Here is a 12,690-nt window from a genome sequence, read left to right on the forward strand (position 1 = left end):
TCGGTGGTTCTCAGTGAGGGTGGGACAGTTTTGTCCCCCAGGGGACATCTAACAATGTTGAGAGACATTTGGTTGTCGTGGGATGGGTGATGGGCATCTTGGGCGGAGGCCAGGGACACTGCTCAGCACCCTATCATGAAAGGGTGGCCGCACACGGCAAAGAGGGACCCAGACCCAGTGCTGGCGGTGCTGAGGCTGAGACCCCCGGGCTAGAGGTGGGCCTTCCGTATGGTTCTGGTCTGAGCCCTCTTCCCTTCCGGCTCCCCACTCCCTGCATCCCATCACCTGCTCTTTGCAACCTGCAGGAGCAAGCAAGCAGCCTGATACATTTCCAAGGATCGGCTAGGCTTACCCGGACGCCGGGCCGCTCTGGAGGGACCTCAGACACCATGCTGTGGTTGGTTAGGTCACGGTCGGTGGCGGCTGAGCGTTTCCCACCTGCTTTATTGGACATGTCCAAAGCTGATCTGATTGCAAGTTGACCAGAAAAGAAGAAAGAGGCCAGTGAGAACCAGGAAACAACGGTGCTGCCCGCCCCTTCCCCACCGTGCCGTTCACCGTTCCAGTGTTCAGCACAAGTGAGGGCCCCCAGCACCCCCAAGGGGGCCTCAGCTGCCCCCACTGCGCTTCCGAGACCATCCACCAGGGGCTCTGCACATTCTCCTCTTCCTTTCCTGAAAAGTTACCTTAAAAACCTAGGCCCTGGGACTCTGGGACTTCTTCTCCTTCTAATTTAAAAGACATGGTGGACATGAGAGACATTTAATTATCTTTTTTAAATGAGAGACATTTAAAATGAGATGGTGGATTTAAAAGACATGGTGGAAATGAGAGACATTTAATTATCTTTTTTTTCTTTCATTGACAGAGCCAAGGTTCTCGTGGTCACAGCAGACGCTCACTAGCCCCTCAGAGGCCCAGATGAACGACATGCCAGCCTCAGACCTGTTTCACTCCTTGAGCTCAGCCCATGGGATGCATCAGCCTAGGCCCAACAAGATTCCAGGAAAGAGGGTAAGGGTGTCAAGCCAGATGGGCCTCAGAAGTTTCCAGCCCTCAGAACTGAGGTGAGTGACCCTAAAGTCCTCTGCTCCGCTTTCTGCCCCCCATTCCCTCTGCTTCCCAGCTGCACAGATCATGGTGGTCAAGGATGCAAAGGCCAAATAGTGGGCAGGGAGTAAACATACATTTTCAAGTCAAACTTTTTGTTTTCCTCTGGAACCTGGCCAGTCAGTGGGTGTAGAAATGTGTTCCGTCTTTCATTATGGCTGTAGAGGCAAGAGAGAGAAAAAAGCCGTGGTCAAGGTGAAGAAGGCAGACACACGGGCCCGAGGGTGGACGGGCCCGGGCAGAGACGGGCATGGGGACCTCCAGGAGCTTGTCACTCTGCCCTCCAGCACGACTGAAAGCAACAAGCGAGGGCCGGGCTGCAGAAGCGGCAGCAGGTCCGTCAGGAGGGGAAGCGGTCTTTCCAACAGTGTTAACGACTCACTAGAGATAGGCAATGGCACCCCACTCCAGTACTTTTGCCTGGAAAATCCCATGGACAGAGGAGCCTGGTGGGCTGCAGTCCATGGGGTTGCTAGAGTTGGACACGACTGAGCGACTTCACTTTCACTTTTCACTTTCATGCATTGGAGAAGGAAATGGCAACCCACTCCAGTGTTCTTGCCTGGAGAATCCCAGGGACGGGGGAGCCTGGTGGGCTGCTGTCTATGGGGTCGCACAGAGTCGGACACGACTGAAGCGACTTAGCAGCAGCAGCAGCAGAGATCCCTAGGCTGGAAAGAAGCCCACTTAACCCTTTCGGTGGCCATTCTGGGCATGTCTGTTGTGGGTGGGGAGGGGTCCAATGGTCAAGACTTGGCGTTTGGCGGGCACCCTCAGCAAGACAACTCCGGCCAGGGCTCTGCATAAAACTGCTCACTCGTCATTTGCTGAAGGAATTCTCTTGTGACCTTGGACCTCTTCCTCCCCTGTTCTACCTCTTTCTTCAAATGAAACAAGAGATCCAGGGCTTCCTTCTTGAGCTCGGGCTGGGCCCCACTCACTCCAAGTCCAGGACCTCCCTGGCAAGGGAGTAGCTGACGCAGCCGAGCCCTTGGGCCAGTCCAGCATTGGAGGTGACCGCTGGCTCAGCAGTCACGTCTGACTAATGGATACCGTGGCAGGGGAGTGGCTGCTGTGAAGACGGCCCTCGGGAAGCAGAGGGAAACCTGGACCAGGGGTGGGGTCTGTGCAGAGGCAGGTGGGGCTGTATCGTGGAGGCCCTGCTGGGGCTCTTCTGGCTGACTGTCAGGAAAGTTCCCTGGGGGCTCCGCAGAGAGACAGGGGAGGAAGGGCAGCAGATAGAACTTAGGGAGGGGCTGGTGCAGAGGGTCTAAGCCATGAGTAGCGGTCATTTGAGGTGGACTCTGCAAGCCAAGGACCACCTGGCAAGAAAACGGTAGGAGATTCAAGCCTGCAGCCAGTGGGGGTGCTGGGAGAATTTTAAGGTCTTCTTTTCCCACCCCTCTTGAGAGAGACTGTGAGAGCCCAGACATGCCCAGTCCACCCCCAGAAGCTAGTGTCTGCACAGAGCCCGCGGAGGCTGCACTGGGGCTTGGCACGTGGCAGGTCAGCTAGCAGGGGGAAGAGACCTCAGGACATCACTTTAGTTGCATGAGAGAAGTAAAGTAACCTTTCGGAGAGCTGCTTTCCATAGTCTGGGACACTTCCCAGCCGAACTTTTTGCTGAAGTTAGACGTAATATCAGCGGGTGTTTTTTTCAGCTTCCAAACCAGTCATGTTCAGATCAAATCCAAAGACACGTGGTAGATAGAAGCCCAGTGGGCAGTGGCTACAGCCTATGTGGAAATCTGGGTTTTGCAGCCTGGGCTTACCAGACGGGACCCTAAGTCTGGCCAGTGTCTAGTTAGCCTGGGTTCTAACTCTATCACATTGATAACTCACTTTCTGTTTCTCAAACTGTATTCCTCCCTTTGTCCCAGGTTTATAAGGATACTCTCCTCAACAGGGGGTCTCGGCAAGGGAGAGCAGTTGTTTCCGGTCACCCACATGCCTGGCTCTGCTCTGTGGAGGGGGTGGGGGGCAGGCAGGCTGCAATAGCTAAGATCCTTGAGGCACCAAGGTCTCTGCTGTTTTCCAGCTCAGATCACCTACCCCCCGACACTCTCCCCCAAATCATCGCCTTTGGCCCAGTCTGCTGTACACATTCCCTGTGATAACTCTGCTGGAATCTTTCCTGCAGGCACTGGTACAGATGAACAGACGGAAAGACACACACACACCCCCCGAAGCCACACAGAGTTTGCTGTCAGCCGGCACAAGTCTTTCAAAGGACACTGAATTCTTCCTGCCCTAGAGTCTCCTACCCAGCAACCCCGACAGATGACGTCCTCACCCCACCCAGGCGCTACCAATTTCAAAACAGCGTCCCCTTCACAAGCACTGCAATGCAGCAACCACTGACCTAACTACTCTGATCTCCAGGTCACACGGGGCGGGCCCCTCACTGTGACGCCCCCAGAGCCAGTGACCCGCCAACTCAGCTCTCACTTCACCTGGCTCACAGTCCGCTGCAGAAACCCTACCTGACCCGTCGATCGGCTCGAAACTTCAGCATCTTGTTGGCAGCTCTGGCCCCTGTGCGGCAGCCTCAGAGGACCCGGCAGCCAGCCTGCTCGTAGCATCCCTCTGAGAAGTGAGTCCTCCGGTCCTGCTCGCAGTGCCGGCCGGGCTCCAGCGCGTGGTGGCAGCGGGCACTGCTGGTTCCCTCCTCCGGCTCCGGCACCGGGGAGGGGGAGGGCCTCTCTCTGGGTGGCAGGGGTGCCCGGGTGCCCTAGGGGGGCCTGTGGCTTCCCAGCATTCAGTCGGAATGTTGCTGGGCAGAGCGCCGGGGGCAGGATGAGTGAGTGGGGGATGATAGGCTCAGTTCAGGTCCCCAAGGAGAAACAGCGAACGCGGAGAGATGGAGCAGGCACACAGCGCAGGTGTACCACTCCTAGGCAGTCTGACCTCGTGGCGCTAAGGATACGGAGTCGCTGGGAGGGTGGAGGAGTCCGGGGCTGCATCCCCATCTGCATGGCAGAAACCCACGCCAGCCCTCCCTGCCGCCCCACCTCCTGGCCCACAACACAGGCCCCCGGGTGAAATCCACTCGCTTCAGAGAGACCCTTCTGAGCCCGTGGGCACAAGGTTAAATGAAGCTCTGGATTCACGTGTGGCTGTTGTGCCATACTGATGCTGGAAGCGGAGACTGACGGGGTCTCCTCTCTCTGCTCTCAGCCTGCCCAGCCTTCTTCTGTGCAGACAGGAGCGCGGTGGACGAGGCTTCGCGGCGTCCCCCTACACGACCCCTCCAGACACCGCCCCAGGCTGTCGCCCAGGTCACTCACCCTCCACATGGGGTGGCCCAGCAGATGAGCAAGTGAAGCGCGTGGGTGTGGGTGTCGTGGAGCCAGAGCCAGTGGTGGGGATTTACTTCTTTGCTCGGGTGAACTAGGAGAACAGCTTCTTCCCAAATCTTAGGAGGAAGAGGGTAGCAAATGGGGCTCAGAGTGGGGGTCATCATGTGTTAATTTTTGTAAATCTGCCCAGATGCAATGTGATAAATGCCAGCTGGAGACTGTCAGATCTGCTTGGGGCAAGGAGGTTTGCATCGTCGTTAGCTACTCCAAACTCTCCAGAGATTGAAGATAGTCACATCTCTTCTTTTCCTGATGTCCTCCATGTCTTAAAGTGCAAGGGCCCTCCATGCAAGGGGCTTCTGATGGTCATCTCTTCCAAGCCCCTGCCACCAGGCAAGCCTGCTCTGCAATCAGTCTCGGTGAGTGTCTTGGCTGTTTGTGAAGGGTTTCAGTAAAGGATGCTCCAGACCTACCATTATCTTACACTGCCGAGATGTTTTTGGTTTTTTTGGAGATGTTCTTTTTTGATATCAAATTTTAGTTTCTCTAGCTTTGGATATTGTTCCATTTTTATCTTCAGATGACAGAATCCTTTCTGACCTATGTGGTTCCTTTCAGCAGCACCAGGCATTCTGTTGACATCATAGTCTGTTGTTACAGCAATTTTGTGACGCCAACAGACACAGAAAGGGAGGAGCTAATCTAATTGTTTGGTTTGAAGACAGAACCCAGTCAGAGAACAATGCAATCAGTAAGTAGAAAAGACATTATTTAACCCATGATGAGACAAGCTGGTCGGGTATAGCTGGGGCTGATATTTAAGCAACTAATCCTAAATCCAAAAGGTCAATATATTCAGCCATTTAGTGGTACTTCTGCAAATGCTTTATCCTGATGACAAATGGCTTCACTTTGCAAATCCACCTCTCCCTATCCCTAATCCAGTTCCTGGAGCCCTGCTGTGGTCATGGCGAGCTGGGCCCTCTCCCAGTTCCTGCTTGGGATCTCTGCCTGTGCACAGTAGGTCCCAATAAATATTTGTTGAATGAATAAGTGAATGAATGAATGAACAAAAGAAACTCCCTATGCTCTGATTTAATTTTTAGCCAGCTGCATTTGGAGTTTGACATTGTATTACCAAGGGCTTCCTTATCTTTGCTCTCTCAAAATTAATTACTTCCTCTCTATGAGAACAGCTCCATTTCTGCCCCCTCACCCCCTTCACTCAGCTTCCCTGCCTGGCTCCCCCTTGACTATACAGCTTGGCTTTGATCCATCTTCATTAGGAGGGGAAGAAAATTAAGCTCCTGTGCACAGGAGGAGGTGTTGAGGTGCACTGAGAAATGAGATTTCTCCCACTAGAAGGCAAAAATGTCCCTTTTCCCTTCAAGTTGAGCTCAGGGGCCTCCCACAGCCTTTGCTTAACTTTGCAAGTTAAATGACTTCTCCTGCCTGGTGGAGATAGCGCAGGCAGAGGGACAGAGGCCCAAGGGTTTCCCCTGTCTGTTGAGAGCTCTGCAATCCTCAGGATTACATGAGCACACAGAATACCTGACTGGAGTTTTTCTTTTTCCTTTGCTACTAAACTACACAGATGACAGGTTTCCATTAGGTTAGACACCAGGAGGAACTTACCAAGTACTGGACATTATTAAAAAAGGGAAAGAGAGACAGGTGATCAGGTTTTTTTTTTTTTCTCTCCTCTTCCCTTTCTTTTAGGACATCAAAGGCCTCCATTTCTCAAGGACAAATGGTTATGAATCTACCTCCAAATGTACTGCTCAAATTCCTCTCAAGGGAAGGGGGGACTCAAGCAGTAAAGGGGGCAGGAGCATCCCTAAACTCCTGAGTTGCCCACTAGGTGGTCCCCTCACCCACTGTACCTACAAAGGTGGCCCCAGTGGCCATCAGTGAAGAGAGAACTGGAATGACTGACCTTTCAGTCCAAGGCCCTACACGAGAGGGCCTTCTCTGGCAAATGAGGTCCTTTCTAGTTCTGTGAAATAATACCTAGAAACTTTCAAGATGTGAAACATTTTATATATAAAACACAATGGCTATATTTTCTGCTTAAAAACAAATCAAGATATATGCTAAGTACTGGAGCTAGAAAATGAAAACCAGTCTCGGGCTTAAGACGGCTGTGAACGTAGCAGGGGCTGGCATTCCAGAAGTGCCCAAACCAATAAACTACAAAGAAACGAGATAGAGCCTGTCCCTTTTCTAAGCACTGTCCCCTCATCTAGTTTGGGCTTTTCTACAGTTTAAGAGACACCCGCAGCCTCTAAGTGCTGGCGCTGGTACAGCATCGCTACGGAGGTAACCGTGCGCTGACCAACCTCCAAACTACTCCCTAAGAATCCGCGTCGACCTGGAACGATACCCGGCACCGTGCAGTCAGAAGCAGCAAAAGCAACCCGGATGCTCAGGACCCTTTGCAGACAGGCATGTTCACACACGTGTACACACACCTGCACACACACACACACACACACACTCAGAATGGACAGCTCCCATCGTGATAAATACTGAACAACGAGAGAGATACATTCAACTCCTTCCACCTTGGGCTCCTCTTGGTTATTTGCAAAACACCAAGCTGCTGCAACCCCAGAGCTCCCGAGAATGCGTGCCAGCCAGGTTTTTCCATCCCAACAAAGCTCTGGCTTTTGGCCTTGCAGCTCATTAGATGGAGAGAGGACTGCGAGGTGAGCGGAGAGGAGGGCTGCCACAGCCCACCCCTCCCACTTCCTTCTTCCCCCAGCTCGCAAATTCCAAGCTGAGGCTGTCCACACACAGGAAAATTTCTGCAGCCTGCAAAGGAAGCGAAGGTCGGGCTCCCGCTCTCCACCTCCCCTCTGGATGTCATCATCATTTCAAGGAGCTTTATGTGCTCCACTTTTCTGTCCCAATTAAAAACCAACTTGGTTCACGTTCCCAACAATCCTGATGTGCCTGATTCCTGAGGCTCCCCCCTCCCACCCACCCCCATCATTCCTAGGAAAAAATACACTTCCCTAGCCAAGTTCTCCCCACCCAAGCCCCACTGCTCTCCCGCCTACTGCAGCCATACAAAGAGGAGGCCGAAGGGGGTCAGGCCTGGCGGCACCTGTAGGTATGCAAGGGGGAAAGGCACCTTCAAGAGACACTGGGTCTTTTCGAAATGCTGCCAACAGATCAAAACACCAGCCGTGCGGTCTCGGGGGACACAGCTGTCAGCCCTGTGCTTGCGCTTGCTCTCTGTCCTCCCCGCCTTTGCTCCAGCCTTCCTGCTGTGCACGGTCATTTCCAAAATGCCAAGATGACAGTGTCTTCCCCAAGTAAGCTCGAAACATAAAAAAAGCTGGCTACGGGGCTGCAGGAAGTAGTGAGGACGGAAGACCCAGGCTTGGTCTCTCCCACTTAACTCTGCCTATCCTCACAGCCCCATCACTGCCCCAGAGTCAGAACACCTTTCCTCCCCTGTCGTAATCAGACATGGAGCACTGGGGCAGTTTTAGCCTCAGCTTGGCCCCGAGCTCAGGTAGCAAGCAGAAAAGCTGGCTCAGTAGCCAAGGGATGGAAGTCACAAATCAGGGCTCCAGATCCAGGCTTCCTCCCTGCCATCCTATGTGGATGTCCTTCCCTAGTCTCTCCTGGGCCTGGACATTCCTTTTATTTTAAGAATAGGAGGTAGGAAAGCCTACAACTGCAGGTCAGGGTAGGAGAGCCTTGTGTGCTCTCGAGTCAGGGTAATGCTTCACTGTGTGTATGTGAGCACACGCAGGCCTGTCTCCCTTGAAGGAGGAAATGCCAGCCCGCTCCAGTATTCTGGCTGAGATAATGCCCCGGTCAGAGGAGCCTGGTGGGCTACAGTCCACGGGGTCACAAAGAATCAGACCCGACTGAGCACACAGCACTTTACTGTGTGTACGTGAGTGCGTGCGTGTGTGTCTCAGTGGGTGTGTGTGTGTCTGGCAGAGGGGGGTACTCAGGGTAAATTCATGGGGAATCTTCATGCTGATCTTCTGTCTCAACTTGCATTATCTTATCTTCAAACTGATTATCTTACTTTACGGACCTCCATTTGTCTTCTGAAAAATAAACGGGGTGGATATTCAGCATAACCATGCCATTTATTAAAATACTGAGACGCTTCCATACTAGTTGGTAAAGGGCTACTCTTCCAATAAGGAAGAATCTCAGTACTTTCATATCTGGCCCTCCCCTCCTCTGTGTGATCCAGAAATATCTTAGGGCCCTCCAGGATGCCAGGCCTGTGTCCTTTCTGGTTGATAAATTATTAAATGTCATTCCTGGGATGACTGTTCCTTCACTGTCTGAACACTGACAGCCCTTTCAGGTGTTAAAATGATTCTGGTCTCAGAAGTTGTCTCAGCACAACACTGTAAAGCAGTTATCCTTCAATTAAAAAAATCCTATGATAAACCATAATAGAAAACAATATTTTAAAAAAAAGAATGTGTGCATAACCAAATCATGCTGCTGCATAACAGGAATGAACAGCATTACAAATCAACTATCCTTCAATAAAAATAAATTTAAAAAATAACAAAACAGAAGACTAAAATAAAAAAGAAGCTGTCTCAAGCAGGTTGGGAGGCGTTCTGCCTCCGCACACCGTGACCCAACTTGGAGAGCCGGGGCAGCCCGGCCTCTGCACACCGTGACCCAACTTGGAGAGCCGGGGCAGCCTGGCTCCCGGCTCCTCATACTCCTTGTCCCTGAGCTTCTGGCCGTCCCGCTAAGGGGAGAAGAAGAGAAGGCGAACAAGGGGGGCACGCTTTCCCTCTCTCAACCTCCTCTGGGGGCCCCGCCAAGCCAGACAGAACAGAGGAGAAGGGCTCCAGTCCCCTCCCCTCAGCCTCTAAGCTGCTTCCCCGACGGTCAGCAACGGGGAAGAGGCCCCAGAGGAACAAGCAGGGCAGGAACTAATTACCTCCCCTCACCCAACAAAGCTGAGCCCTGCTCTCCAGACACTGAGGCAGCCCAGCTGTCCGCTTCCAGGCCTCCCCCTTCCTAGCTCGGCAGCTTCGGTCCTGGCGTCCCGCAGACAGCAGTCACCCCACCCACCCCGAGGGAAGGAACAGTACCAAGTGAGTGTTTGGAGAGTAACACAGCTGGGCTGGCCCCCTCCTTCCACACCCTGAAAAGCTACACATGCCTTCTTGGTTCCCAACCCAGCAATCTGCAAGGGTCAAGCTGTTTCGTGCCTCAGTTTCCTCATTTTAAGAATGAAACAGTAGTAATGAGTAGTGGCCTGTTTAGTGCTCCACTGTGCTGTGCTTAAATATCCTACTAGACTAGACAGCAGAGGAATAAAGCTGATGATGCTCTGAAGGGGTGAACACAGGAAAACATTAAACTCACATGGTCTCTGGTCCTTGGCCTGGGAGCAGGGCAAGGCCCACGCAAGTCAGGGGAGCTGAGATTCATTGCCTCGGCTATAGTAACAAGGGGCTTCCCTTGTGGCTCAGCTGCTAAAGAATCCACCTGCAGTGCGGGAGACCTGGGTTCGATCCCTGGGTTGGGAAGATCCCCTGGAGCAGGGAAAGGCTACCCACTCCAGTATTCTGGCCTGCAGAATTCCATGGACTGTATAGAGTCAGACACGACTGAGCGACTTTCTTTCACTCACTCACTCACTCACAGTAACAAGAGATACAAGACAAAGTTCACATCTCCTTGGTTGCCCCCAGTCCCCACCGCGTCTCCAGCCTGAGCTCCTCACTCTAGAAGAGAAGAGGGAGAGAGGCTTGTGAATCAGGAGGACTCCGGCTCCACAAGGCCTGCTGCAAGAAGGCAGCGATGAAGGTCACACCACCCCCCGCCCCGTGTGAACCCCTGAAGGCCACAGGTGACATGTGTGACGTGGGGTGGGACGTGCCCAAAAACGTGAGTCCCACAACACCTGCCTAGTGCAGAGGAGTGCAGGGGCAGCCACACACAAACCGCTCACAGCCTGGGCCTTCTTTGTCCCTGTGCCCTGGCCGGCACCTCACACCCGGGAAGTGGACGGCTGTTTGGTGGGGTGGCTGAGATTTGTCTGATGTGGTGGCTGCGATCTGTCTGGCCAGATCTGTGGCCAGCGGTCTGCCCATGGCAGGTGGATGGGGCGTGCTGCTCTGCTCCCGGAGGCTGAACTGGGAGTGAGGCAGGGGAGCTCAGCCATGAAGCCTCTCCCCAGGGGATCTGACGGACGGGCTCTATCTGCTCTGGGGCCTCTCCCTTCTCCCTTCCGACTGGCCAGCCAGGCTCTGCTAAGAGTCTACTGAGCAGAGCTTCGTCTGGTGGAGAAGAGAGCAGTGAATCAATGGGCGCAGGAGGGCAGGGCCGAGGCATCTGCTCTGGGAGGAAGGAGGTCCCCACCTCACAGGGCTGCACGTGGTGCAGATGCAAAGGCAGGTGGGCCGGGAGCAAAGCCCCAGTGTGAGCACCGCCCCTCACTCGCCGGCCGCGAGGGCTCGGCTGCTTGGTTCTCCTGACCTGGAACAGCAGGGACACAGATGGATTGTGGGAAACTCTGAACACCTCCTCCTGATGGGAGCGAGGAGTCTGGAACTTCCCATGGACGCAGGGAGCTGGCTCAGGGCTTGGAAGACAGAGGGCTCTCCCAGATTGCTGTCTGCTGCAGAAGATACAAGAGGAGCTTGGGGACAAGGGCCACCAGAGGAAGCAGTCGGCACGCAATGGCTGTGCCTGGAGAGAGTCACTGCTGTCTCCATCTCTGTGTGCTGAGAAAAATCACCGTGAGCTCCCCTGACAGCCCAGAAAGAGAAAGTGAGACCTGGAAGGGAAAGAACTTAGAGAACTTTTGGAGACACTTGTCACTTAAAGAATGGTGGGCGCGTGACTGTAGCTGACCAGTACTGACATCTCAACTTTTCTGGGCCTCAGTTTCCTCGTCTGGAACATGGAGTGATACCGAATTGTTCAGAGAATTAAAGTGAAAGTGCTAGTCGTTCAGTCGTGTCCGACTCTTTGCGACCCCATGGACTATAGTCCACCAGGCTCTTCTGTCCATGGGATTCTCTAGGCAAGAATACTGGAGTGGGTAGCCATTCCCCTCTCCAGGGATCAAACCCAGGTCTCCTGCATTGCCAGCAGATTCTTTACCACCTGAACCACTTGGGAAGCCCTCGGAAGATTAAACAAGAACACATATTTAAAGCACCCAGGAGAACGCTTGGCACGTAACAGTTGCTCAGTCAGTGACTGATGTTATAAACATTAATAAAATAAAAGAATAAAATAAAACAAAGAGCACTATCCCATCCATTTTAGTAGCCACTAGTCAACATGCAGCTATTTACATTCTCACTAATTAAAATTAAATAAAATTAAAATTTCAGTTCCTCAGTCATGCTAGCCACAATCTGCTGGGGCTTGAGAGCCACCACAGCTAGAGGCCACCAAATTGGACAGGAAGGTTATAGCATGTTCTACCCCAGTGGATATTCTGTTGGACAGCACTGGGCTAGATGTTCTTTAAGCCATCTTCCAGTTCTAATAATTTTGGATTCTATAAAACATATAACTCCAAACCAGTCTGTCCTTCCACCAGCTGACATGGGTTTAGTGTCCTCAGGGAAATGCAAGTTCTCTTATAGCCCTAAGCTAAGGAAAAAAGAAAAGGGAAAAGGAAATCTGTTGCCAACAACAATAACAAAAATGTTAAACATCTAAAATCAAAGGATACATCTGAAAGTCCAAAGTTAATGTAGGTATCTATCATTTTAAAATAGATGCACGAAGACTCCTCCAGGGTTTGAAAATATTGTTGTTAACAGCCCTAATGGGCACAGGCCCTGGGAGAGGCAATTGAGAAAAGTTACAGAGAGGATCATGGAGGCTGGCAAAGGGAAAAGGGCAAGGAACGGGCCCTCCTTCCTACCTCCTTCTCCTTCTTGGGTCGGCCAGCTGCTGGTGAGGCTGGAGGGGGAAGAAGGGACAGCTGGCCTGCAGGGTCTGCCTGGTCCTGCCTCCACGGGGTGGGAGGCAGGGAAAGGAACTGCAGGGAAGACAGCAGGCTCAGGGTCTTCCTTCCCTTGCACCTCCCTGTCCCCACCCAGCCTGGAACCTGTGCTAATCCCAGGGGTACAGTCTGTTCTTAAACACACAGCACCCAAAGCAGGTGCCAGAGTGTGCCCATTGATAACTGGCTTGGAGCCGGGAGGGGAGAAGACCTCAGAGGAATGGGAGAGGTGTTCCCAGGCCTAGACCCTGCCTGGAGCCCAGACAAGGGACAGAGGAGCTTGGGAAGAAAAGGAAAGTGGATGGG

The 12,690-nt window shown here is 52.9% G+C and overlaps 1 protein-coding gene and 1 long non-coding RNA gene across 17 annotated transcripts in view; one reads left to right on the plus strand and one right to left on the minus strand.

Annotated features, from left to right (window-relative positions):
- Positions 1-12,690, minus strand: part of PLEKHA6 (pleckstrin homology domain containing A6) — a 138,971-nt gene that overhangs the window by 43,196 nt on the left and 83,085 nt on the right. For 13 of the 14 annotated variants that reach the window (XM_070384532.1, XM_070384531.1, XM_070384539.1 and 10 more), the window contains 2 exons: positions 1,188-1,268; positions 353-467 (listed from right to left, as the gene is read on the minus strand). In XM_070384532.1, coding sequence (XP_070240633.1) covers positions 353-467; positions 1,188-1,268 — 196 coding nt within the window. Of the gene's footprint in view, positions 1-352; positions 468-1,187; positions 1,269-3,593; positions 4,536-12,690 lie in introns of those variants that run through there. The other variant, XM_070384538.1, reaches the window with a different exon arrangement.
- On the plus strand, positions 3,252-7,827 carry LOC138991217 (uncharacterized). Of its 3 annotated transcripts, none has more exons than XR_011467172.1 (5): positions 3,252-3,703; positions 4,288-4,388; positions 4,600-4,828; positions 5,028-5,160; positions 6,129-7,827. It is a non-coding gene; the product is annotated as an uncharacterized lncRNA (long non-coding RNA). The 3 variants fall into 3 exon arrangements; XR_011467173.1 differs by having other exon boundaries at positions 5,031-5,160; XR_011467174.1 differs by lacking the exon at positions 4,288-4,388.

Source organism: Bos mutus, chromosome 16 (assembly GCF_027580195.1).
Source record: "Bos mutus isolate GX-2022 chromosome 16, NWIPB_WYAK_1.1, whole genome shotgun sequence".
Lineage (NCBI taxonomy): Eukaryota > Metazoa > Chordata > Mammalia > Artiodactyla > Bovidae > Bos > Bos mutus.